Here is a 26,974-nt window from a genome sequence, read left to right as displayed (position 1 = left end):
TGAAGACCGAATCAAAACCTCCCTCTCCTAGCATGCCGTCTGGCAGGAGCGGGGCTGATTTCCAATGGCGTGGAGTAGAGGAGGCTGATTTTGGGATATCAGAATCGTCGCGCGATTCGACCACGCGATTTTGATTTTGACCGCGCGATTTGGGAGAGGCGGGATTTTGTAGGATTTTACTTCGTTTCGGCCACGGTGGAAGATGAACAGTGAAACCTCCGCCACGTCGGTTGTCGCGCACGGAGTCGCGTAAACTCATCGCGCAGGATATCATTCCTATATATATATATATATATATATATATATATATATATATATATATATATATATATATATATATATATATATATATATATATATCTATATCTATATCACTTCATTTATTATTACTTGAAATCAAGTAATATTACTATTATCTATCATCACAAATATTATCAATCCTTGTTATTTAAGCAAGTTATATCATCACTATTATAATCTCAATATAGTCAAATGTTATAAACAGTATCAACATTTATATAATTAATTAAAAAGTACACAACAGGAGCCAATATCATCAGAGTGTAATCATATCTCATATATCTATAGGCTATCAGCCTCCTCAGAATATATCGTCGCATACGTTATCTAACGTACAGGCTAACAACCCTCATCGGTGGAAGACAGAATAAATACTAACCGCGGCCTCTGCTCTACCACAATAATATGTGGGCGGTCAAGTGCTCTGGACCAAGGGCTACATCACACCACCACTACTCAAGTGTACGGTCCAGTACTCTGGTAAAACTCTGATATAAAATTAGGCTCATAGTTAACACCTTTTAATATTTATCATTTTCTTTTATCTCATTTCACGTTATATCTTTTTTTTTTATCAATTATCATAATTATTACATTCTCAGTATGTATCTTCTTAATTTGGTCTAAACGACCAACTCAATTCAAATTACATCTTATTCATTTATTTATGTATCACCATAAGAATTACATGTAAAGGCTAAGTATCAAAAGGCTAAATATCAACAATAAGAAATATAATAGATCAAGCAATGTAATGACATATATCAACAGGCAGAGTAAATCAGAGTATCTATTTAAATTTTGAAAAAACACTCTTTCTCATTTTAATTACCCCAGATAAACCCCATGTGTGAACAGGAAATAAAATCAATTCTTTATTCTTTAGTGATTTAATCATTTTAACCCGATTTTCATATTTTAAGAATCATTTTAATTCCCTTTTGAAAATAATTATAACACATATAAATATAAATCTATTTAATTTTTATTTATTCATGCATGGGGAAAATTATAGAGTCAAGGATAGAAAATACCCACATTTGTGTCTATCAAACTCCGAGTGTTAGCAGATCAGTATGCTCCACTCTAACCAATATCTATACATAATATTAAAATACTTAAATAATTAAAATATTACCCAATATTCCCAGTAAGAATAATAACATAAAAATCTAAATATTATTTACAACTCTAAATCAAATAATCATTTTTGATCTCGCGTCCTCATAATATTTGTCATTCTTAATACCTTCATCCCATTACCAATTTCAATAACCATCCTGATTAACAAATCGATTAACAAGAGTATACCTTCTACGAGCTAGGGTTGCTGTTAGTGGCACCTAAAGGCAACAATGATTTCTTGTTGTTAGCGGCCGATTGAAACAGGCAGCAAGTTTACCAATTGACACACGAACTCAGGGCTCACGGCTGTGGACAGATAGCAATTAACAACGGCTAGGATAGGGCAAAAAATTAGAAAAGAGGAACAGGAGATACTGAGGGAGAGGGGACGCGGCTGAAGGCGGCGTTTGTGCAGCGGAGAGTCAATCGACAGCAATGGTGGCGAGCAAGAGAAGGGGAAGGGGAATCGCTAGTCTTCTCCACGCGGGCGAGCGACAAGTGATCGGCAGGTAGCGTCATGGGTGTTGGCAGCAACGTTGCAGCGCAGAGCAGAAGGGGCTATCACGGCCAGCGACAGAGGGGCATGGGCACCGTATAATTTTTTAAAAAACAAAAGCAGATTTTGTCAATTTCTATTGTTTTAATTTGAACAATTTGTGCATCATTTTTTCTCCTATGATGTCTCTGAAGAACATTCATCATCCTTGAATTATTCAGAGGACAATTCAAAATTGAATGTAAAAGGAGTTGGTTCAACCTTCTCAATCAATCCAATATCAGAGGAGAATTTGTCTCGCGAGGACGTAAATGCATTTGTCTTCCTGCATTATTCTGTGTAGCCATTCTTCTACTTTAATAAATTGCAAAAATAGACATCTTTGTTAAGCCGCCATCAAATTTTTTGATTGACATCAAATATCTAATTTTTCAGATCGATTGATTTTTGATGTGACTGATTTGACTCTACCAAAAGTTTTTAACCATGTGAGTAAATTAAGAAAATACAGATAACGATCCAATTTAATAGTCAGCGTTTTAAAATTTATTACTCATTTAAAAAAATTATAAATTTATGACAGTTGAATTGTGAATTTTAAATGTCTATTTGTGTTGGCGGACCTAAAATCGTATTGTATTGTGTACGGAAGCATGTTAAGCCGCCATCATCTTCTAAAAAAAAAGTGGATCCGTCACCTTAGCGGCCCCGATCGGTCCCACGATCATTTGTGAAAAGGTAAATCGAGAACGATGCAGTTGGTTCTTTTTTTCTCATTATGACTAGTGCGAACTCTTGTCCTCTTTGTAAGTCTGCTGCGTCGTAACCAACTCACCAATGCCCTGCGGGCATGGTTAAGCCGCCATCATGATCATTCAAACATGTGTCAAATTAGTCAATGTGCCGGAATTATTTAAATGGTTGAATTAAATTAAATCCTAAAAATTAAATTACAAGTTGATTTCAAATGTCTCTGTTTCCAAAGTTATCAGAAGTCAAAGTCAATTTTATTTAAAGCACCTTTATCTTCCTGTGAATTTATTGCACCTTTTCATTTCATGAATTCATACATTAATGTCTTATTATTTTTATGTCATCCAAAATCCTATAAATATGAATAAAGATGTGAGGTTGTAACACAAGTGAAAGTTATAGCAACAAGAAATTCAATATAAAAAAATCCTATTTACTTCATAAGTCTTCTTTTTCAAGACGATCGACGATGTCCTTAAATTTCTTAGTCCCTTACTTCTTCCTTCAAAAATCATGTAAGACTCGTGGCTCTGAAACACGATTGCAGAGCAGAATTCCAGTTGATACCTAAATTGAAGTGTCAAGCAGAACGTGGATCGACGATGTCAGGGGCGATTAACACCCTGTTCTTCGTCAACCTTTTGATGGCCGCCAACCTCTTTACCCTTTCTGTTGCCGGCAACACCTTAATCCCTTCCCACCCCCTCCTCGACGCCGACGGAGCCAGCCTGATATCACCCGGCGGCATGTTCGAGCTGGGCTTCTTCAGCCCCGTCTGCTCCGGCAACCGCTACCTCGGTATATGGTTCCACAACATCTCCGTCCAGACCGTGGTGTGGGTCGCCAACCGCCGGCGCCCGCTAAGAGACCGCTCCGGTCGCCTCTCCCTCACACCCAACGGAACGTTACTCGTAACCAACGCCGCCGACGACTCAACCATCCTCTGGTCCTCATCGACTTCGTGGATGGTCGTTGGTAACCCGGTCGCGCAGCTTCTCTACGACGGGAACTTCGTCGTCGGCGACGAAACCAGCAGCTTCTGGAGGTGGCAGAGCTTCGATTTCCCGACGGACACGTTGCTGCCGGGGATGAAGTTGGGGTGGAACTTAACGAGCAGGCTGAACCGGCAGCTGACGTCGTGGGCGAGCCCCTGCGACCCGGCGCCGAACAACTTCTCCTTCGGCGTCGACTTGAACGGAGACCGCCAGGTGTTCATCTGGGGCGAGGGGATGCGGTCGGTGTGGCGGTCAGGCCCGTGGACCGGCCGGAGGTACACTGGCGCCCCGGAGATGGATGCCGAGGACCTCTTCTACTTGGACTTCGTGGAGACCTCGGACGAAGTCTACGGCATTGCCCGCCTGCGCGATCCATCGACGAGAGCAAGAATGGTGATCAACCAGACCGCCGGCCAGATACAGAGTCTGGTGTGGATCGAGGGAAGGAATGAGTGGACCGTGCGCACGTTCGCGCCCAGGGACCAGTGCGACGGCGTGGCGGCGTGCGGCGCCTACGGCATTTGCTACCCTGAGCAGGTGCCGAGCTGCGCGTGTCTCCACGGGTTCTACCCGGCGAATCCGAGGAACTGGGAGCTGAGGGCTGCGTCGGATGGCTGCTTGAGGAGGACGGAGTTGGATTGCGCCACCGATGGGTTCGTGAAGCAGAGCAGCGTCAAACTGCCGGACACGTCGAGATCGACGGTCGACCGTAGGATGCAGAGTCTCGACGACTGCAGAGCCATGTGTTCGAGGAATTGCTCCTGCACAGGGTATGCTCAGGCCAACATCAGCGGGAGTGGCAGCGGATGCATATTGTGGACCACCGAGCTCACTGATATCAAGGCTTATTCCGGCGAAGTAGGGCAGGACCTCTATGTCAAGCTTGCGGCCGCCGACCTGGATGCCGGTGAGTGATTCACAGATACGCAGATCCTTGCCGGACAATTCAGATATGCTTTGAGTTAGCACAGATGAGTAGTTCTGATGACAAATATATACTGCTACTCTTTTTACTAGGATCAAGCCATTCCAGTAAACTTTATATAGGCGTGACTGTAGCCGCATCGTTCGCTGCGACGCTTGTTGTAGCTTCTATTGCTCGCTGCATTTTCAAAATGAGGAGGAAAAGTAAGTAGCATGCATGCAGACACTTGTATTTCTGTTCGTATGGCATTACATTTCAGGTGATGTTTCATTTTCTGGTAGAGCGCTTGATTAAGGAAGAGATGAAGGACGACTTGAATCCACCATTGTTCTATTTAAGCACGATTGTAGATGCAACTGGGAACTTCTCGGATGAGAATAAGCTTGGTGAGGGTGGATTTGGGCCGGTGTATAAGGTATGATAAGCTTAACAAACTTCGCTACAGGCATTTGAAACTTGTATAGGGGAAAAAGACGTTCATCTTGCGGCGTTGCGTTGCATTCAGGGTATCCTGAAAGATGGAGAAAAGGAAATAGCTGTGAAGAGGCTATCCAAGACGTCAGAGCAAGGGATTGATGAATTTGAGAACGAGGTAAAGTTAATCGCCAAGTTGCAACACCGAAGTCTTGTTCAACTTCTTGGCTATTGCATTGAAGGAGACGAAAGAATGCTGATCTATGAATACATGCCTAATGGAAGCTTATATAGTTTACTATTTGGTAAGACCCCCTCCTTTGCACTCTTGAAAATTCTATATCCTTCGAGCCAAATATGAAAGATTTAAAATAATCAATTAAAGAATGAAGTGACAAGTAAATGATAAGTCTTCATTGGTTTGTATTTTGATGCAGCTAAAAATAAATATGGAATTTTAGATTGGAAAAAGCGTTACAATATTATTCTTGGAATTGCTCGTGGTCTTCTCTACCTTCACCATGATTCTAGATTCAGAATAATACATAGAGATCTCAAAGCAAGTAATATTCTTCTTGATAAAGATATGAACCCAAAAATATCCGACTTTGGAATGGCAAAAGTATTTGGAGGAGATGAACTTGCTGGAAGAACAAAAAGGGTCATCGGAACATAGTAAGTACATGTTAATTTGATTGTTATAATTTACCTTCCAAAATTATAACTAATTATTATTTATTTTACGTGCAGTGGATATATGTCTCCTGAGTATGTTGTCAATGGAGTATTTTCAATTAAATCTGATGTGTATAGTTTTGGAGTATTAATTCTTGAAATCATAACTAGCAAAAGGAATAATGGAGTTTACAATTCAAGGGAACATCTAAATCTTATTGATCATGTAAGTATATATATACACACACACAAAAGACTAATATCAAATAATTTTTCTTATCCTTCTAATACAAATTGTTCGTAGATATGGAGCCTATGGAAAGAAGGTAAAGTCTTGGATTTAGTCGATGAAGCAATTGGCCATTCATTTTCCATGGCTGAAGTATTGAAGTGCATAAATATAGGACTCTTATGTGTGGAAGAACGTCCTGAAGATAGACCAACACTATCGTCAATACTACTAATGCTAAGTAATGATAGTGCACAACTACCTCAACCAAAACAACCAGCATTTTCTTTTTCAAGAGATGAGTTGAAAACCAAAACAGACCAGGAGGACCATGAAAACAATGTAACTATCACAATTTTGGAGCCTCGTTAGCAAATCAAAAAGTATGATTACACAACCATTGTTCTTTCATAATTTTCCCAAACTTGTAATTAGGAGGCATTCTGAAATGTTTCTCGTGCTTCAAATATTTTGTAGTGAAATGAGATTTTTCAAGATCAATGCAACTTTGTGCCTGTTGCATGGCTGATGTTGCTGTTGTCCAGATACAGAATATCAATCTGCTCAGGAGAATATTTTGGCTGGATTGGTAGGAACCTGATGCAAATGCTTTATTAGTAGATGTTCTTATTATCCATGAGTGGACTTAGATTCCTGGAGATTTGCATTTCTGAAACATTAAGTAAAAGCAGCAGAACCAGAACCAGAAGATCATTTCCTATATGACTGCTTTCAAGCACCAGACAACATGTATTCCAATCCCAAGAAAGAGTGAAAGTTCACCTCGATGCAAATAGTCTCTTTGCATTGGTTAATCCTACGAAAGATCTCAATCCAAAAGGATTCCAAAAAAAAAGAAGATAAAAATAGGCAAAAACAAAACAAAACAAAAATCCAGTAGCATGACTTCTTTACTCGTCACTTCATTTCGGATCAAGTTTTAAAATAATGTTTGCCAGGGGAATACATCATACTGCATCATGCCACCATCTGATCGCTGTAGATATAGAAAAGAGGTAAATAGAACTGGATGCTGACGGAGACCACGGTAGACTGGATCAAATCTGTTTCAATGGAAGTAACTATTCATTTGCTAGTTTGCACCGAACAATAGATCAGTAGCCATTAATCTGCCGATGTGTTGTTCCTGAGTAGAGCTCCTTGCTACCAGCGAGGCGGGAAAAAGGAAGTTGATTCTGACCAGAAATGTTCCTCTGGGTACTAATCTTGTTTTCTGGCCTTGCCTCAGAAACGGACCTTGAGAATGCTTGAGCAAGCTCCAATGCAGAGGCACCTTTGCTGAATCGAGGTGCTGGAACTTCAGGCTTTGGATCCTCAACAGGCTTACGCCAATTGTCAACATCTGCACGAGGTTGTGCGAGTGATCTGTCAATGTCTCTAGTATTCTTCCTGTTATCATTTCTCCATGAAGAGCTTTGCACATCAACTCTCTCATTATCTGGGTGATAGCCTCTGTTGTCCAGATCCTTTACAGTCCTTTGCCCAACTGACAGCCTATCAGCTCTTTCTCCAAGTTGGATCGATGAATTGGGCTCCATCTTGGAATCAATTTTAGGAAGGTCATTCTTGGCCCTTGCAGAAGTGAGAAAAATACAAGATAAATATGCTTTCAAAGGTGCCTAACAAACTCCATTGTTAAAACAAATTATGTCTTTAGAAAAATTAGTCTAAAATTAATGTCTCTCTTCAAAGAAGTAACGTATAAGTTTTCTAAAGTTAATTTACTCTGTAAGCAAGTCAATCCATGCCACCAATTTATAGTGTTGCATCACTTTCATTTTTATCGATGTTAAAAGCGTTTTGGGAGTCTTGTCTAATATTGTCAGATAAAAAACTATTAAATGTACAGACATTTGAATTGTGACTCTAGAAAATAGAACTAGTCTTAATTTCTTGATCTTGCTGAACCACAACTCTATAAGGATATTTGAGATCCAAGTTACAGGAGTTGTGAGTTTATAAAAGCAGCAATAGGTTGGAAAACAGTAACAAAATTGCCTTCTACAGGAATACTATTGTTTATGTGTAGTAATGTTTTAAGTCTTATAAACTAAAAAGTGTCCTATAAACTAAAGAGTGTAAATGAATCTTTAGAAGTAATACGTTTTAATACTATTGACAATGAAATACCTCTTCAATATAAACAAACAGTCATTAATCTTTCAATAAATATAATAAATGAAACAAGCAACAAGATGAAGTTCATTATACAGACAGCCACTACCTGTTGGGTGATCTGATCATGTCAACCTCATTAGCTGCAATATCTATGCCACGCTCCTTCAAAACCTGCAAAATTATGATTACAAGTCACATACCTAAAAGAAAGTTTTGGAAGTAACAGAAACAAGGAGCCTATCCTGTATCGGGACTAAGAAAAGTTCCATAAGTAGATAAATGAAGAAACTTACAAGTTCTCGTGGTCGTGCTCCGCCAAAAACATTTTTCCTACAGTAAAGCAAAAATATCATGGTTCAAAATCAGTTAATATCATCAATGATTCTAGGATAGATTCTAAAGTGTAATAACAATGTGTTCATGTAAAATGAGAAAAGCAGGAGGCATTATTATGAATTAACAGATGAACAATCATTCCACTCAGCATCAAGCGATAGCAACAGTGGATTAAGAATGTCAAAATGAAATAAGGCATACATTTATACCTTACTGTAAAACAGCCACTTGTGGAACCTAGGAAATAAGATATTGTCCTTATATTTCCTTTTAAGATTTTAAAATTTTATGAGCGAATGTAGTGTTCCTGTTCCTCCTCTCCCTCCAAAATGTCCATTTCTCATTCCTTCTCCTACCACCTTCAGCATCAAATCATTGGATGATCTAAGATGCACAAGATTAGATAGCATGGTTATTGTTGAAATGCAGGCATTATGCAATAATGGTTTGAATTGATAAACCATTTACCTAAGAGAATGATAAAGATGGGATTAGTTAGTTTAGTCTCTTTTGCAAAATAGTGTGAGCGTTTTCGTGTGCTTGTGTGATTGTAACTTGATGACTGGTGTTCAAAGGGTTATTCAAAGAGTTAAAACAGACAAGGTGTGGACAACTGCCAATTGCTAGACACTGTTTTATTACCTCATAATGATTTGTGATCTATTAATCATTTGTGATCCCTTTTAAACAATTCTCTATCCATTCGATTTAGATCTTAGCTTAGGTCAAATCAGATGAAATTGCTGGTTTTCTTCTTGTTTTTATTTTGGTATATGTGCTTATGCAAGAGTCGATCTGCTATCCAATGACCTCCTTTCTCCGAAATTTGTTAGTACATTAGACTTGAAATATAATTCATTTGAACCAATAAAGTACTAATAACATTTATATAAACTAATTTCTTAGTATTTTATGTCTCTAGGATTTACTCTTTGGTTCTGCAATAGGTATGGGCAGATTTGGCTTTCTAAAAAATTCAGTGTATGAGCAGATTTGTCTTTCTCCTAAATTACGACAATATTGAATGTAGAGCAATATATTAGTGAACAAAATGAATCTCTGTAATCAGCATAAAAAACCGCATCATGAAAAAACTAATAGAACAGACTAGGTTCAATAGGACAATAAGGGAGCACTACCAAAAGAAAGCAACCAAAAAGAAACATAGAATTGGAATCGAAGATCATTCTTCTAGATAAACCATTTGTTTGGTATTTGACAGGTTATGGAACAAAAAATTCTAAATTTATGATTACATCAAAACCAAGGAAGTTGTTGGAACTTTTGAGAAATACTAATATCACCATTAAGCCATGTTTGTCACAACTATTTGAAGTATCCTAACTTTAGAGCAATACCAATTCCTACCAAAACATAACCTCCCTATCAGAAAGATTTTTAAAAATTAATCATTTTGGAATACTTTTTTGGTTTGTTTCTACGATCTTAACAGAGAAGAGGAACTATCAGGGTAATTTTTTTAATCCAAAGTACATTAATGGGTCATTTTCTTCGGGTGACAAATTTGTTTCTTGATTGTTAAATATTTCAATGGAAAATCATCATGTTTGAAACATGTGGTTCAATCCTAAGAAAAGAAACTATTCCTTTCTACTGCAATCCAAGTATAAGAATCAAATTTTTAGATCTTTGTCATTTCTATGAAAAGAGAATTTATTTTCTCTTGGAATTGCCAGAGGGGAATTGCCAGAGGAGCAATTCCAAGACCCTGGGTAGGAGGAGAAATATCTAGACCAGATCAGGTCACTCAAACCATTCAACTGGAGAGGGATATAACAAACAAAAACATGGTGCCTTAATGTTCACTAATATTTGTTGGTCCTTGGCATTTAAATTCAGTAAAAGGAATCACTCCAAATAACTTTATGAAAGTGTAGAAATGTAGGGTCATAATGACAAATTCCTAGCATGACTTCAGAATGGAATGAGATATCATGTACCTAGACAGGAACACAGAAACAAGACCACATGGTAGAGTTGAGGTACAAATTATAATATCAAAAGCATTAAAGAGCTGAAGGAATGATAAAATAATTATAAACTAGTACGAAGATGACAAGATTAACCCTAACTGAAACATGGCTGGATGAATAAAATAATACATGAGAAACACTTCTTCACCATCACTAAGTTATAGAGTAACGACAATTGAGGCTTGGTTTGATCCTAAATAGAGAAGGCAAATATCTATGGTTTTACAAAGTGTAACTAGAGAATAGCATTATGCTAATTAACTCCTTACTATTATTATATATAAATCAACACCACTCATGTGGGTCTCAAGCCTAGATGAGAAAAATGAAATTATGTCAAAAAGTTCATCAATAGATCTTAAAGGTGTTTATGGTAAAGTTAGGTGATCATTTATAAATCTGGATATTACTAGAGAAATTGTTTTGCATAGAATTCAATGACCAATAAAATCCATCTAGTCAATGCCAAATGTTGGTACTCACAATTTCTTTTTATCTAGAAACCAAATAATTGCATCATATAAAAACCTTCATACTGAAACCCTCAAAGTGTTTTCAGTTTTCCATCCATATTAAACAAAGCAATCAATTTACATGATCTAAAAAGTGAACTAGCAGCTGAAATAAATCATCCACAGTGTGACATCCATCTATGTTTTGGATATGCAATTTAGGACTTCGACCAACATGACAGTTTCATAAGTTAGTTTAAACAAAATTCAAATAGAAAGACAAGACAATCAAGGCTGTTGAGAAATACCCAGGGTTAATCAGCAGGAAAGCAAAGGACTCAAATAAAAAGCTACTAAAAGGTTCAGTCCTGTAACAATGTGAGATAATAAGATCACAAGTTCAGCATAAAATGAGATCCCAACCTCTCCTTGTTACCATTTCCTTCAGGCTGCTCAATAGGATGTGAACGAGGCTTCAAATTCAATCTGGGGCGTTCAATTGCTCGATTTCCTTCATCTGTTCCTGCCGACCCTGGTTTTGGCAAATTCGAATTGCCATGCATTTCATGAACATTCTGAACTTGCACGGAGTTCATGGATACCTGATATGCCTACACAAGTGCCAAATAAAAATCACATATTATATATAGGACTTCAGATGCGTAGAAAATTTACCAGCAACAAGAAGATTGTTCATAGTGGGGGAAAAAGGATAGATGCCATCTATACCTGCTTGTCATCAAAATCCCTAATTTGAATATCTAAAGATTCCAGTGGCTTTCTTCGTGGGAGGAGCTTTAACTTTGGACGCTCTAGCACCTCCTCCTCATGTACTTTTGACCTACTGAACATCCCATCACTGGAAGCTGGTCGAACACCTTCAATCAAGTAACCTACAGTTTGTTTCTCGTTCACCTCAGGGTACACTGGAGATCTTGCCCGATGCTGATTCTGTGCCCTAACCGGATAAGAACCTGGTAAAGTCCTTTCCTTGACTTCTGCATAGGCCACCGCCGATGAAGCTGATTTTGGATTCTCCCTCTCTAGATCGCGATCGATGCCATCCTCAGTTCGCACTGTCTCACCGAATCTCCTTTCCAATTCTTCTCTTTCATGGGGTCTAATGGTCTCCACCTCTGGGGACTTTAAGTGCCATCTGCCCGATGATACCTTCTCAACTGCGCTCGCCTGTGCGAACCTCGATGCCGACCATACAGGCTGAGTCGGTAAAGAAGGCGGCGGATCACTCCCGACTTCCTTCCTCGGACCCCAAGCAGAGCCCACGTGGCTGGAGGGAGGAGGAGAGCGAGAAACAGGACCAGGGGCAGGAACGGGGGCAACGACAGGGGAGGGAACTATCGGGCTCAAGATAGGGTGCTTGAGTTCAGATCTGAGCGGGGCAGGGGATTGGAGGGTATCATCAGGAGCGGCGGTGCGGCGGGGAGCGGAGGAGGCGTCGAAGGGCTTCCTTTCATCCTCATCAAAGTGCATGCCGATGTGGGGCGGGTGTGAGAGGAACACAGCGGGCCGTTCGTCGAGGGCGCGGGAAGAGGCGGAACCGGCGCCCGCGGATCCAGGACGGGGTCGTAGAAAGTGGTGACTTTGAAGGTCGGGCCTGCCAGCGCCGGAGGGTGCACCGATGCCCCAAGCGCCAGGTCGATCGTTCGGTCTGGCGGAGCTGCACAAGAGGAGAATGAAAAGGAAGAAAGATTCAGTTTTCCCCTTCGAATCGACTCTGAAAACCCAAGAATCGTACGTAATAGGAACAAGGAAAATTTGTACGCGTTGTTGATGTTGCTGCCTGGCGCGGAGGGGAGGACGAGTTGGGAAGGGATGGAACCGCCATGGAAATCCTTAAGCGTCATGGTCATAGAAGCCTTCTTCTTCGACATCTTCTCTTCCTCCCACGCTCTTCTCCTCCTTCTCCTTCTCCTTCTCCTTCTCCTTCTCCTTCGCCTTTGGTTCTCTGTGGCTTAGAACTCCTTATATAGAAAAGAATCAAGAAGAAAGCGAAACGATCACAAGAACCGCAGAGATCTCGACGGTAATGGAAGCGGAAGACGGACACGGAGGCAGCGAATTGGTTATCACTCATCATTACCCTTGTTGGCTTCCAATGGGCCTTTTATTTGGGCCTTTTATTTACCCAAATATCTATTTTTTTTAAAATATATATTATTATATATTTCTGATTTATGCGTGTCTATTTTAAACAATTAATTAAATTATTGTGACGACAATTGAATTTTGCCGCAACCGTAGAATTATATTTCCAGTTTATTTTGTATTTTTTTAGAAAACTTTTTAATAAATAATTCCTAAAACAAAACTGGGATCCTCTCTATATTTAAAATTTATTTTTTTAATAAATAAATTTTACTTATTGAATATATAAATGATTTCTCAAAATGAACAAAGACTTTTCATTTCTTTTTTTCATTTTATGTCATTTGAGTCTTGAAAATTGTCAAACAAGAACGAAAAACACTTTATAAACTTTGAAAACTATTTTAACTAACAACGCTGTGAGTTAAAAATAATATAGTATATAAATAGTTTTTTAATAATGTTAAAACTAAATAGCTTTTAACTCTTGAAATATTTTTTTAATATACTTGATAAAATTTTCAATCACTTAGTAAAAAAAAGATCAGAAATTAAGACTCTATTTATTAGGAGTGCTAATTGAAAAAGAAAAAAAAAAATTAAAGGTAGGCAAAAAAAACTACTGAGAAAAGGAAGAGGAAAGAAAAGAAAAAGAGAGGAAGAGAGATATAAGGATGGAAGAGGGAATAGAAGAGAAACATGAGAAAGGATGGAAAGAAAAAAAAAAAAAAAGCTGACAAAGTTGCACGATGGCTACGTGCCAAGTTGGTCGTGTCTGCAAGTGAAGTTGCCCGTGGCTTAAGGTCGTGCAAGGTGACCGCGCACGGCTACTTGTGGTTCACGGCCACACTAGGCAATCATGCAAGGCAAGGCCGTCTATGGCTCGGCAGCCGCGCTAGGTGATCGTGCAGGGTTGCCCGTGGCTCTCAGCCGCGTGCGGCAGCCATGTACGCCTGCTCGCGCAGGGCCACGCAAGGCGAGCCCACGTTGGACTGGTCACATATGCTGAAACGCGGAAACGGAAACGGGAAATGGCAATAGTTGAAGTTTCCGATTTTTGGAAACGTCGAATACCTATAGTGTCGAAGACCTAAAATTAAATAGCCTTAACTTTAATTTAAGAGGGATTAATTAAATAAACTTAATGTAGATGAGATTTAATCAATTAAATCCTAATTCATTTAGTGTTAGGAGGTTTAATGGGTTTAATTGGTTAGTGGATGAGATTTCTTGGATTAATGGCTTAATGGTATAAACCCAAATCCATTAGGAACCATTAAGAAAGATTATTAAAGAAGCTACATGCCCGGTTTCCCAATTGCGATTTTCGTTTTTCTTCTGTTCTTCGTTGCGCCGCAGCCCCTTTTGTCTCTGTTTCTCGCCGTCGACGCCGACGCAGCCCCTTTTGTCTCTGCTTCTCGCCGTCGACGCCGACCGGAGGGGCTGCCAACGCGAAGCCGAACCCCACCTTCACCTCTTCTCCTCTCTCTCATCTTCTGCCGCCTTGCCATCGCGCTCAGCCGCAGATCGTAGCCACCACCGCGTGGCCCCTGCTGCTGCCAGGAGAAGGAGCCGCGCGTCTCCTTCCCTCACGAACCCAGGAAGCGCCGTCCCCTCTTCTCTTCTTTTTCCCCTTCCTCGCCTTTCCTCCACCATACGGCCCCGACGACGCCGTGTCTGCTCTTCTCACCAAGCCCCGACGCCGCTACAGCCTCCATCGGCCGTTTCTTGTAAGTTTCCACGGCTGGAAACGTTTTCGAACGTTTCGGAAACGGGGACGGCAGTCTAAACGTCGTTTCCAGACAGCATAGCTGGTCACATAACGCTCGTGGTATGAAATTTTGAGAATAATTTAGATATTATTGATCACGATAACAAAATTATATACATGCATGTCCATCAAAGCTAGATAACTAAAAAAATAAATTTTTAATTTAAATAATTATTTATATAAAATAAAATCAACTAAAAATAATAATTAAATCAATTAAATATTCATAAATATATTTATATCTAATCAAATCTAGTCCAATATATCATCTCAAGATGGAGGTTATGGAGAAACGTCGATCATTTTTTTTCTCTAAAAAACAAATTGTGAAGGCGAGCACTGGATAATAACTTGGTTAGAGCATTAGCAAGTTGATCTCCTGATGAGATATGAGAAATACACAACTTGGCACCTTAGATAAGTTAGTGAACAAAATGGTAGTCCAAGGCAATATGCTTCATACGAGAGTGAAAAATTGGATTAGCGCAGAGATAAGTGGCTCCAATATTATCACTATAGATAACAGGTATAGACAAAATGGGAACACACAATTCTCGAAGAAAAGAACAAATCCAAGAAATTTTAGCAGCACCCGATGCAATGGATCGATATTAAGCTTCCGTAGAAGACCGAGTAATAAATTTTTGTTTCTTGGAGCTCCAAGAGATTGGATTGGAGCCAAGGAAGATAACATACGCTTCGGTGGAACAATGATCATCAGGATTGCCACCCCAATCAGCATCAATAAAGTCATGAAGAGATAGTGACGTCTCAGAGCGAATATGAAGACCATATGCAATAGTACCACGAGATAGCAAAACAGACGATTGATCGCACCCCCAATGATGTTTGAAAGGGACATGCATGAATTGGGAGAGGCGAATAATAGCAAAAACCAGGTCTGGGCGAGTAACAAGCAAGTATTAAAGAGTGCCCACAGCTTGCCTGTAGCGAGTGACATTAGTGGGAGCGGCGCCATCATAAAGAGATAACTTAATAGTGGTGGTAAGGGGCATTTGGACAGGCTTTGAATTGTGCATGTTGAACTGAGTAAGAAGATCAAGTGCATAACACTGTTGAGATAGAATTAGCCCACGAGAATAAAGAAGAACCTCAACACCAAGAAAATATGATAGGCATCCCAAGTCTTTAACAAAAAATCATGACACGAGTTGCTAACAATGTCATCAATGAGAGACGCATGACTTCTTGTAAGAATCAAATCATCAACATATACCAAAAAAATATATGGTGTGCCACTGACGATGTAAAATAAATAGGGAAACATTAGACTGAGAGTTTGAAAAACCAAGGTGAAGAAGAAATCTGCGCAGCTCCTGAAACCAAGCACGAGTGCCTGCTTAAGACCATAAATGGCCTTATTTAACTTACAAACATAAGTTAAACATGCACTACGACAGGCCGGAACTCGATGACTTTGCCTTACGACAGGTCGGAACTTCGAGCCCCGAGCTCGATGACTTTGCCTTACGAATGAGCTCGATGACTTTGCCTTACAACAGGTCGAAACTCCAAGCCCCGAGTTCAATGACTTTGTCTTACGACAGGTCGGAACTCCGAGCCCGAGCTCGATGACTTTGCCTTACGACAGGTCGGAACTCCGAGCCCCGAGATTGATGACTTTGCCTTACGACAGGCCGGAACTCTGAGCCCCGAGCTCGATGACTTTGCCTTACGACAGGCCGGAACTCCGAGCCCCGAGCTTACGATGGACCGGAACTTCGAGCCCTGAGCTCGATGACTTTGTCTTACGACAGGCCGGAACTCCGAGCCCCGAGTTCGATGACTTTGCCTTACGACAGGCTGGAACTCTGAGCCCCGAGCTCGATGACTTTGCCTTACGACAGGCCGGAACTCCAAGCCCCGAGCTCGATGACTTTGCCTTACGACAGGCTGGAACTCCGAGCTCGGAGCTCGATGACTTTGCCTTACGACAGGTCCGAGAACTCCAAGCCCCGAGCTCGATGACTTTGCCTTACGATAGGTCGGAACTCCGAGCCCCAAGCTCGCGACTTTGCCTTACGACAGGTCTGGAGCACCAAGCCCCGAGCTCGCAACTTTGCCTTATGTCACCTCATCAAGGTATCCCGATAACAACTCAACACAGTCCAGTCAATCGGACTGCGCCTCCTTTGACTAGACTAATGGGGGAGGCTTGTGATACGGCGGAGTGATAACACCTCATCAAGGATAAAGTCATAAGACCGGTTCATTTTTAAGATTAAGAAATCCTAAAATCGGTTCACTAAAAGAATAAGGAAAATATCTCGAAATATTTATTAAACAAATATTTTGAAATATTCCTAAAAAATTGAAACGGATATTTTAGAATATTTCCTAAACAGATGATTAATATTTCAGAAATCAATTGCTATAAAAAGGTAACTCATATCCATGGGTACAGGTACGCACACACAAACCCTAACTTTCTCAAGTCCTTTAAACTCCTTCCTCACGTCGAACCCTAACTTGGATATCGGAGTGACTTGCCGAGACCCTCTGGCACCATTCTAACCCTCTCTTTTTGAGTGTTTTTCAGGTCTTCTCATCTCTCCCGGCGATTCTCTTTGAGGAACGTGCACATCAGTAGTTCTGAATTAGCGTTTGAACCATCTGTCAAAGAAGTTGACACAAATATCAAAGTAAGAGATGAGCCTGAAGTCATTCACATAGAGGAAGATGAAGGCAAGATTGCTCGATTTGATGTTTTTAATATCCTCACGACTACGGGATCGACCTTCTCTCCTCGATTGAGACGGGATCGATTTTTTTAAAACTCTTGGTATTTTTAATATCCTCGTGATCGCGAGATCGATCTTTTTTGTCCAATTGGGGTGAGAACAATTTTCTTAAAGCTCTTGGTATTCTTGATATCTTCATGACTGTGGGATCGAGCTTTTCTCCCCAATCGAAACGGGAGAATTTTCTTAAGTTTGGTATTCTTATGATCCCATGACTGAGGGATTGAGCATGGGAGGGTGTCAACGTTCCGAGAGACAACCATCCGAAAAATTCGGCCGCGTCTCGTGTAACGATTCAGATTTATTGAGTACATATTAACATAGAGGCCTACACGGCCAAAATAACAATACAATACATGTAATTAACTACTAAACTACATGGATAAAGGCCCAACAACAAAAATTGGTATCAGATAAACTATATGATGCAGGAAGATTTGAAGATTTTTATTATTAATTTTGATAATTTTTATTTTTAGTAATTTTTGAAGTTTTTGGTATTTAGAGTAGTTTTGAATTAGGATTTTTAGGATTGAGTCTGTTAAAAAAAATTTCTTTTTTATAAGGAATCTTTCTTTTAAAGTTTGTTAAGAAATTTTTCTTTTTATTAGGAATCTTTCTAGAGTTTGAGTCTATATAAACATCTTATGAGTTGATGTTTTAGGAGAAGAAATTTTGATTTAATAATATTTTCGGCTATGCAGTTTATTTTCCTATCTCTTGTTATTCTTTTGAATTAACAGGTTTTAGAAGATTGTTTCCGGCGTTCGCAGTCAAACCCACGGATTCAATATTGACCCCGGGATAATCGTTATCCCGTCCAGCGTATACATGTAAAGTCCAACGAACCGAACTGCTCTGATACTATAAAATTATCATGTCCCGAGAGACGGCCGTCCGAAAAATTCGACAGCATCTCCTGTAACAATTCAACTTTCCTAAGTACATATCAACATAGAGGCCGATACATGTAATTAACTATTAAACTACATGGATAAAGGCTCACACGGCCACAACTAGACCCGACCACGAGCCGGGTCCAGCCCTGACCCGGACCGGAAGGATGCCGGATCGGTTACGGTTCAAGCTCTTTGGAACCGGCAGACCGCCGATTCAGCGGGTTAACCGACGGTTCGGTGGTAAACCGCCGGTTTTGGGTTTTTTTTAATTTTATTATTTTTTTCAACGGCTGAGCAAGTATTTGATCATTTTTTATGATTTAGTTGTCTCTGTTTAATATATTTTTATATAAAATATATTTATTTTTATTTAATTAAATTATAATTCAACACGTGCTGGGGATAAAACCAGGACATCTTTGGAACTGGGACACAAGCGCATATCTCACCACTGTTCTACAACATCTTTTATTTATAAAATTAATATAATTATATATATACTATATTTATATTTATTTAATTCAATTTTAATATGCCAATGGGGAACAATTCTCACCGGAGCAAAGATGTAGACACTCACCACTGTACCCCCAATGACTTTTATACATAATTTCAAACCGAGTTCCAGAAATGGATACAAAGGCCACTATACTATAACATCTTTAGTAAACTTATTCAATAAATTTATTTATATATTTATTTTAAAATTATACTTTTATGCCGTTAGTGAGGATCGAACCAGAGTCTCCCGCGTGAGAGAAAAGGAATCCACCACCCACTAAACTACATCGACTTTTTTCTCTTTTTTCAATATTTCTTTTATATACATTTTAAAATTTTAATATAATAATCTCGAACCGTCGTGAACCGTCGCGAACCGTGAACCGTGAACCTTGTCTTGAAGGTTAAGGGTCAGTCCGACTGCTAACCGGCGGTTTGAACCGTTGCAGACAAATTGGCAAGCATTTAATGCGCTTTAATGCGAGATTTTGTTGCAGAAAATTGGCAAGCATTGGCATTTAATGGCATCAGTCGACTGGCCCTCTTGAGATTGGCTTCAGCAGTTCTCAACATGCTGAGCATCTCAGGCAAAGGCTTGTCAATTTCGTTCATGTTATAGTTCATGACGAATTGACTGTATCCTTCTGGCAAGGATTGTAGAATCAGGTCAGTGGCCAATTCTTGGCCCAGTGGGAACCCTAGTCTCTCTAGCAAAAAGGGCCTTCGAAGCCTCGAACCTCTCGTGCCTTGCTTGCCCTTGGTATAGTTGCTTTAAGTGCTCAACCATACCGTATGCATCCATGTTCTCATGTTGCTTCTGAAGCTCAGAGCTCATGGTGGCAAGCATGATGCATGATACATCTAATGCATCATCTAGATGCTTCTTGTGAGCATCTTTCTCAGCACGAGGGGCATTAGCAGCAGGTGCTTCAGGAATTGGTTGCTCCAGAACATAGAGCTTTCGCTCTTGTTTGAGGACTATCCTCAAATTCCTGTACCAGTCCAGGAAGTTCGTTCCGTTGAGCTTGTCCTTCTCAAGGACAGATCGCAGGGAGAGATTGTTCGCGTTTGACATGGTAATCTACAACATAAAATGCAGAAAGTAAATATCATATTCTACTCTATCATTTAATTAGGCCTTTAATTAAATGATGCTCCCACTGAATTATAGAAATTTTATGGAATCGAGTCATGGATGTGGTCTAACCACACTACTCGATTTTTCATTAAATAACTATAATTCATGTGGGACAAGACCCACATCGTACTATGCCTTGAGTTAGCTTTGGCTAAATCGCCCAAGACATAGTATGATCGGTAGGTAACAAATTACCGATTACATCTCTATGCAACTCTTGTTTATAGGGCCAAGATTCACCGTTACAAGAAGACTTGAGTTAGCTTTGGCTAAATCGCCCAAGTCTTAGTGTAAAAGTAGTCTTGTCCTACCTTTCCAATCATATGGAAAAATGCCTATAGTTTTACTCAATCTAATTGAGGTAACTAGTTACACTCAATCTAATTGAGGTTACTCTAACCCAAACTTTGATAGGCGGGACCAAGGTTGTCCCTCCGCACCCTACCAAGATAATATGCGTTGCTCTGCTTTGGCAGATTCAACAACATCATATGATCGAGGTAGTGATGGGTATCAAAATTTGGTAGGCATTCGTCGAGTTGGATCGATTTGATCTAATCTAATCGGCGATTTGTATCTTATACGCATCGAAGGCTTTATTTATATTTATCCTATACTAGCATGCATCAAATACACACAAGGCATAAACATAAATAAACTTAATTGTGATTTGTCATGGCCCTACTACGATCTTCTCTAGCCAAAGAGAAGATCGGATGGTCAACCTAAGTCAAGCCACTTCTCCAAGCGCCTCCTTGTGACCACCTTGTGTTGCCGTCTCCCTCCTCGTAACTCCGTCTCCGAGTGGACTCTCCACCGACTCAATTGTACATTACAAAAGTGAAACTCGAGTTACATTCGAGTCTAAATCTATTTACAATCAGATTATAAAAAGATAGGGCACGACTCGCAGGTCGCGTATCACATACAACACTCACAACACAATAAACGGCGCGCAGGCCGTATTATGAATTACAACATAATCATTTCCAAACTTTTTGGGGTTTTTGGGCCATGACTATCACAATCTGATACATAATTCTAAATTATGTATTTTTCATAAATTTCCATAATTTTTCTACAGATTTTTATAATTTTACGAGACGCATCTCCGGAGCGGACCCGCTACGCGTTTTCGGGCGCAATCGCAAGACATATCCCCTTGCGGGGTTTAGGGGCAGCACCCCTACTCGCGAAATAACCTTCACGAGTGTCCTAATGCGATCTTAAGCACCTTCCTACGCTGTCCCGAAAATTTCGGGGCGAGATCTTGCCGATCCGGAGAGTTTTTCTCGATGGATGAAGCCTACAAGTGTCCGAACACTTGTTGCTTCTCCTCTACGAGAAAAATTCCCATAAAATCATAAAAATTCAAAAAATCACAGAAACTTATAAATATGTAAATTTTGCATCTAATACAAAAAAATACAAAACAAAACATGTACAAGAATCGCACGTGGCTCTGATACCACTGTTGGGTTTTTCGTGCCGCAAAACCGCTTTTTGCGTGCGGAAACCACGAAACCCTCCGAACGGATCCGTGCGAAAATTACAAAAATAACTTGTACATGTTCAAAATACCTAGATCTACACTAGATCTACAAGATAAGAAGGTTTTACCCTCGATGCGTGCCCTTCGCGTATCCCGCTCTTCCAAATGATGCCGGATCTCGAGAGCTCAAGTGTAGCTCCTCTACACGTATCCACTCGGACAATTTGGTGGAAAAACCAAAACCAAAGGTGTGCTAGCACCTTAGAGGTTTTGGCTAGCAAGAGGAGAGGGAGAGGGAGAAGAAAAAAAACAAGAAGAAGAGAGAGAGAAAGCACTTCAACGTTGAATGGAAAAAGTGAAATGAAAAAAAACATTTTTCTCCCTCTTAAGTGGTCCACCATCATTTAAAGCTCAATTAATCCCATTAAAATGCCATAAACCCCCATGAGTTACAAACTCATTTGTAACCTCCCATGAGGTGGCAACCAAGATGATGTGGAGGCTCACTATTGGCCATCACTTATGCCACCTCAACATAAAGTCAAGTGGTCAAGTCAAGACTTGACCATGAGGTGGCATGAGTCAAGTCAACATCTATGATGACATGGCATAAAGTCAAGTCAACATGGATGATGACATGGCACAAAGTCAAGTCAAACTTGACCCCCAAGTCAAGTCAAACTTGACCATAATTTCTTCCTTCTCAAGTCAAGTCAAACTTGACTTCTAATCTCCCAAAGTTGATCAAATCAACTCCACTAGTCTAGTTTGGATTACACCTAACCCAACTTGATTCATCACATGAATCTAATCCTCTTGGTTCATCATATGAACCTAATTTCCACCTAATTGCCCTTTGAGTGTGACCCTATAGGTTCTTGTAACGTTGGCAATGCCCTAAACTCATTTAGGTGCATAAGTAGTGAGCGGTATCTAGCAACACATCACTACTACCCAAGTTACAAGAATGTTGAGATCCAACATCACCTTGTGACTACTAATTGTGACTCTCACAATATGTGACCATGTCCTTCTATCCTTGATATCTAGATTGATTAATCCGAGGCATAGACCGTGTCATCCTCTAATCAATCTATGTCTTGAACTCCAAGTAGACTCACTCTAATCAAACGAGCTCAACATCTCATGTTGACTCATTTGGGCATGGCCATGCACTCTAGTGGTCTAACTCTATCAAGAACTAAGATATCGCTCCCGTCATATAGGAGGGATAGATCCCATCTACATCACTCACATCCCACTACATAATTCGTTATACACCCAGTAATCGCCTTTATAGTCCACCCAGTTACGGGTGACGTTTGACGAAACCAAAGCATATAACTCCTTATGTTGGGAACCATGGTGACTTCAGGTCCAAGGACTAATAGTCATACTAATAGCCACATGAGAAAGTATATGACACTCATATAACGATCCATGATACTTTCTCATGGTGGGTCATTCGATATACATTCTCCAATGCATACCCATGTGTCAACTTGATATCTCATATCCATGACTTGTGAGATCAAGTCATCATGTTGACCTACATGCTAGTCTCTATGCATTAACATTGTCCTTGAATGTTAATACTTGACTAGGAATAGTTTAGTGTAGTGTTCTCTATATCATCTCACTATCGATTCAACCAATCGATTGATATAGATACGAACCTACTACACAAGGACGCTATTATACTTAGTTTATTTGGCACTAATACAAGTAAGTATAATAACCACAAAATAATGCCTTTATAAATAGAAATATGATACAATGAGTCCATACAACAATCATCAAATGATTGGCTCTAGGGCTCTCACTAACACTTAGAAGTTGCTAAAGAATGCCTAATTGCCATGCAAACCTATGTTTATAATCTAGAATTATTTAATACATGTGGTAAGGCTTAATTATAGATTTATTGTAGTTTTGGTATGAAGTAGAATGGACTTGACACGTTTCTGAAATCTGAAAATTCAGATTTCAGAAACACCAGTCGACTGAGACAGATTTCAGTCGACTGGGAGCTCGACCAGTCAACTGGTCAGTCGACTGGGAGCGAACAGAAGGCGTTCCGTCGACTTACAGTCAACTGACTTGACTAGTCAGTCGACTGGCTTCGAACAGAAGTCATGGGTCGGGTAGCAGTCGACTGGACCAGTGTGCTAGTTGACTGGACCAGTGTGCCAGTCGACTAGACAAGTGTGCCAGTCGACTGAGACCAGTGTAACTAGAATTTTTACTCCCTTCTCCATGCTTTTCGATTGTAATGATTGTTTGGGCCATTATTTCTATATGGTTAGACTTTATGTTACTTATTTGAGAACATGTGTTACTCAACTATCACATAGCAAGAAAATTTATATTAATAGTAAATTTTAGCAAGTATAAGTAATGGATCGCCTTAGGGGTAAGAAGGGCGGTCGTTACATCTGGGGACGTGACAATTAGGTGGTATCAGAGCCTAGGTTCATTTAGGTTAGTGTTTGTTGGATTTTTCATTGCATTCAGAGCCTAGTGTTACGGTTCCGTTGGATTTATCATTGCGTTTGTGTCTGTTTTTAGTATCTGACGGATTTATCATTGAATTTATCTTGTGTGTGGTTGTAGACTTCGAGAATTATCATTGCATTGTAGGCTATCTAATACCAATTGTTTGGTATCAGAGCACATCAGGTTAAGCATTTAGTTTTAGGGTTCATATTAGACTTAACATTATGTTCTTTAGGAGTTTCATCGTATTAGTTTTAGGATTTAGATTTAGGTTCTTTTCAAATTTATCGTCGTATCAATTTTATCGAGTTTTGTGTACTCGATCCCAGATGAGTTCTTGGTGATACTGATCGGTCTCACCAATGCTTCGGTCGTATTTATAAATCTGATGAACTGGGTTTTCTTGGAGAGTCTGAAGGACTACGATTGCACCATTAGCTATCATCCAGGGAAAACCAATGTGGTCACAGACGCACTTAGCTGGTAATCTCGTGGGATTCCGGCTAGTCAGTTGGTTGCGGTCACTGATTTTATCCGACAGTTTTCAGAGTTGGGATTAGTGGAGCATAGTTGGACTCAGTAAAGTGTTTTGGTTTCGATGGTTGTTCAGTCAGTTTTAGTGGAGAGGATTAAGACAGCACGGTCTAGCGACCAATTTTTCGGTGTATCTACAGTAGGATGGATTCCGAACATCAGTTAGGGTTTTATTGGGACTCAGATAGAATAATTCGTTTTGAGAACGAATTTGTGTTTCAGAGCAATATTTGATTAAGGGGTTGTTGGAGGAGGCATACCATTTTAGGGTTGCGATACATCTAGTTGATACTTTGTAGATATTGGGATCTTAAGCGTCCATATTGGTAGAACGACATGAAGTGATATCGCAGACTTTGCTGCGCGATGTTTATTGTGTCAGCAGATGAAGGTTGAACGGCAAAAACCAGTCGGGTTTCTTCCGGAGATATCGATACTGGATGGAAATGGGAATATATTACTACAGTGTTTCTATACTATAGTATGAAGATAGTAAATTTGGGGATCAAATTTTTATTAGTGGGGGAGAATATGTAAAATATCAAAAATTTCGTTGTGATGGAGAATAGAACTCATCTTGCAAAGACGAGATCAATGAAATCAAATTGGGCCAAATCCGAAATTGTTTGGTTGGTGAACCAAGCGATTCGATTTGAACCAAATTGAACCAATTTGGTTTGATTCGTGATGGAAGAGGTTTGACAAAATAAAAAGGATGAGAAGATTCATCTCACGAAGACGAATCAAACAAAACTGGTTTGGATCAAATCGGAGATCGTTTGGTTAGTGAACCAAAATTGAACCTGGTTGGCTATAGTAACCGGTTCAAGGGTTACAGTAAATCCTACGATTTAAACCCAGTTTAGCCCAAATCGGGTAAGGTTACTGTACATTCCTCTTTAAAACACAAATTCGCCCGATTTCCCTCAGCTGCGCCGTGATTTCTCTCCCTCACGAACACCGTCGCCACACCTCTGGCCGCCGCCGCCGTCGTCGTGTCCTATTTGCGACGACACCTTCCTCACTAGACCGATGCCTCCCTTGCTCGTCACCGCCAGCCAGCGCATGGAGAAGGTGTCGTTCAGCCACTGACTGCTGCCGCCCGCCGCGTGATGAGGATGCCTTGTCGACGCGCCGCACTTTTCTTGCCCAATGGACGCCGTCGCGCTTGCCTAGCTGCCCTTCCTCGTAGGAGAGGAAGGAATCGACACTGCTGTGTGGAGAAGACAACCGACGCCGCATCCTTCCTTGCCAATCAGTGTCACCTCCTTTCTTCCTCAAGCCACCATGAATAGGAGTTAGATTAGGGTTTTATCAAGAAGGGGTGACAGCGGTGTTCGGCCAAGAAGAGGGAAGAGGAGGTGGAGTTGTGGAATCAGTGGTGGACTTGATCAAGGGCTAAGCTTGGATTCTAGGGCACCGATTGATGCAAGCTTCTTGTTAATTCTAATGGATTTTATGGAGTTATTTGGATGGTGTGTGTAGCAACTCAGTACTGTTCGATTTGGTTTGTGGATGATATAGGTTTGGTTGGATTTGTATGAACAAATTGAATCCTGTTTTAGGGTTCGATTTGGATCAAACCTTGAGTGAGTTTTCCTGTTGAGTTCAGTTGATTGTTCTTGATTGGGCAATGTAATTGTGGATTTATGTTGGTTTGGTGAAGTTCGTGTTGTGTGAGTTGAACATGGTTGGTATTGGTTGATTATGTAGTTACTATTGGATTGGTTGAGAGAAGGACTAGGGAGTCTGATTAAGTTGAAATTGTTGATTACATTATTATGGATGTTGCTAGGTTCAGGTAGGAACCTTAATGAGTTAAGTGGGTTATTAATTACTTACTGTTGGAGTTGTTTCTTCTTTTTGTTGGGTTTGATCTAGATTAGGGATTTTGGTAGTTGATTATGATCAAACTATTGGGTTAGGTTTAATCTACTTAGGATTTAAATCTGATTTACAACTAAGCAGGGATCTAGAGTGGGATTATATTGTAGAGTTTAATTACTGTAGATTTAATACAGTATCATTTTAGTAAGTATGATTTTTGTTGTTTAATTTTAGGACCTTGAGTTGACTGGTCCTATTATTCTAGGGGTTCTAGCGTTGACAGACTTCTGATCAGGTGGGTACCCTATATCTGATCAATACAGGTCAATTATTCAGTGCATATCTTATTGTTGTTTTTTATCTATTTTGTTGTCATTCCTGTTATTTGACGTAGGTATTTAGATGATACCTTTGATATCCATGCTTGAAACTTGCTGTTGAACCTTATGATGATCTACTATTGCTATGTTTATACTTTTGTTATCTGTATCCTCCGTTATGCTGATACTGGTAGGATTCGTAGATTGATACATGTCGTATGATCTTTGATCGACCTATCTACCGTAGTAAAATCTTAGTTGTTGACCATGTTGATGCTTCTTGATACCAGTTGTA

General features: G+C 40.0%; 2 protein-coding genes across 2 annotated transcripts; one reads left to right on the top strand and one right to left on the bottom strand.

Annotated features, from left to right (window-relative positions):
- The first annotated feature begins 3,276 nt into the window (after positions 1 to 3,276).
- Positions 3,277 to 6,718, top strand: LOC141827276 (receptor-like serine/threonine-protein kinase SD1-8). The gene is made up of 7 exons (XM_074714497.1): positions 3,277 to 4,576; positions 4,687 to 4,797; positions 4,876 to 5,009; positions 5,100 to 5,313; positions 5,446 to 5,683; positions 5,759 to 5,909; positions 5,988 to 6,718. Exons 1-7 carry the CDS (start codon positions 3,277 to 3,279, stop codon positions 6,282 to 6,284), a joined length of 2,445 nt encoding a protein of 814 aa, XP_074570598.1. The 3' UTR covers positions 6,285 to 6,718.
- A 73-nt stretch (positions 6,719 to 6,791) lies between these two features.
- Positions 6,792 to 12,840, bottom strand: LOC141826815 (uncharacterized). The gene is made up of 6 exons (XM_074714118.1): positions 12,616 to 12,840; positions 11,563 to 12,511; positions 11,257 to 11,444; positions 8,345 to 8,381; positions 8,158 to 8,222; positions 6,792 to 7,505 (listed from the first exon to the last, which is right to left on the bottom strand). The coding sequence occupies exons 1-6, from the start codon at positions 12,723 to 12,725 to the stop codon at positions 7,028 to 7,030; spliced, it is 1,827 nt and encodes a 608-aa protein (XP_074570219.1). The 5' UTR covers positions 12,726 to 12,840; the 3' UTR covers positions 6,792 to 7,027.
- Between the last annotated feature and the right edge of the window lie 14,134 nt (positions 12,841 to 26,974).

Source organism: Curcuma longa, chromosome 4 (assembly GCF_044706935.1).
Source record: "Curcuma longa cultivar G26 ecotype Majalengka, Jawa Barat chromosome 4, ITB_CL_G26_1.1, whole genome shotgun sequence".
Classification (NCBI taxonomy): Eukaryota; Viridiplantae; Streptophyta; class Magnoliopsida; order Zingiberales; family Zingiberaceae; genus Curcuma; species Curcuma longa.
Note: the sequence above shows the minus strand (reverse complement) of the source record. Positions and strands in the feature narration are given on the sequence as shown.

Excerpts from the sequence above, each read along its gene's own strand:
- LOC141827276 (XM_074714497.1), top strand. The coding sequence starts at position 3,277 with ATGTCAGGGGCGATTAACACCCTGTTCTTCGTCAACCTTTTGATGGCC. Across the intron at positions 5,684-5,758 it reads AAAAGGGTCATCGGAACATA|TGGATATATGTCTCCTGAGT; the intron begins GTAAGTACATGT and ends TTTTACGTGCAG. Across the intron at positions 5,910-5,987 it reads ATCTAAATCTTATTGATCAT|ATATGGAGCCTATGGAAAGA; the intron begins GTAAGTATATAT and ends AATTGTTCGTAG.
- LOC141826815 (XM_074714118.1), bottom strand. The coding sequence starts at position 12,725 with ATGTCGAAGAAGAAGGCTTCTATGACCATGACGCTTAAGGATTTCCAT. Across the intron at positions 8,223-8,344 it reads GAGCACGACCACGAGAACTT|GTTTTGAAGGAGCGTGGCAT; the intron begins GTAAGTTTCTTC and ends ATAATTTTGCAG. Across the intron at positions 7,506-8,157 it reads ATGATCAGATCACCCAACAG|GGCCAAGAATGACCTTCCTA; the intron begins GTAGTGGCTGTC and ends CACTTCTGCAAG.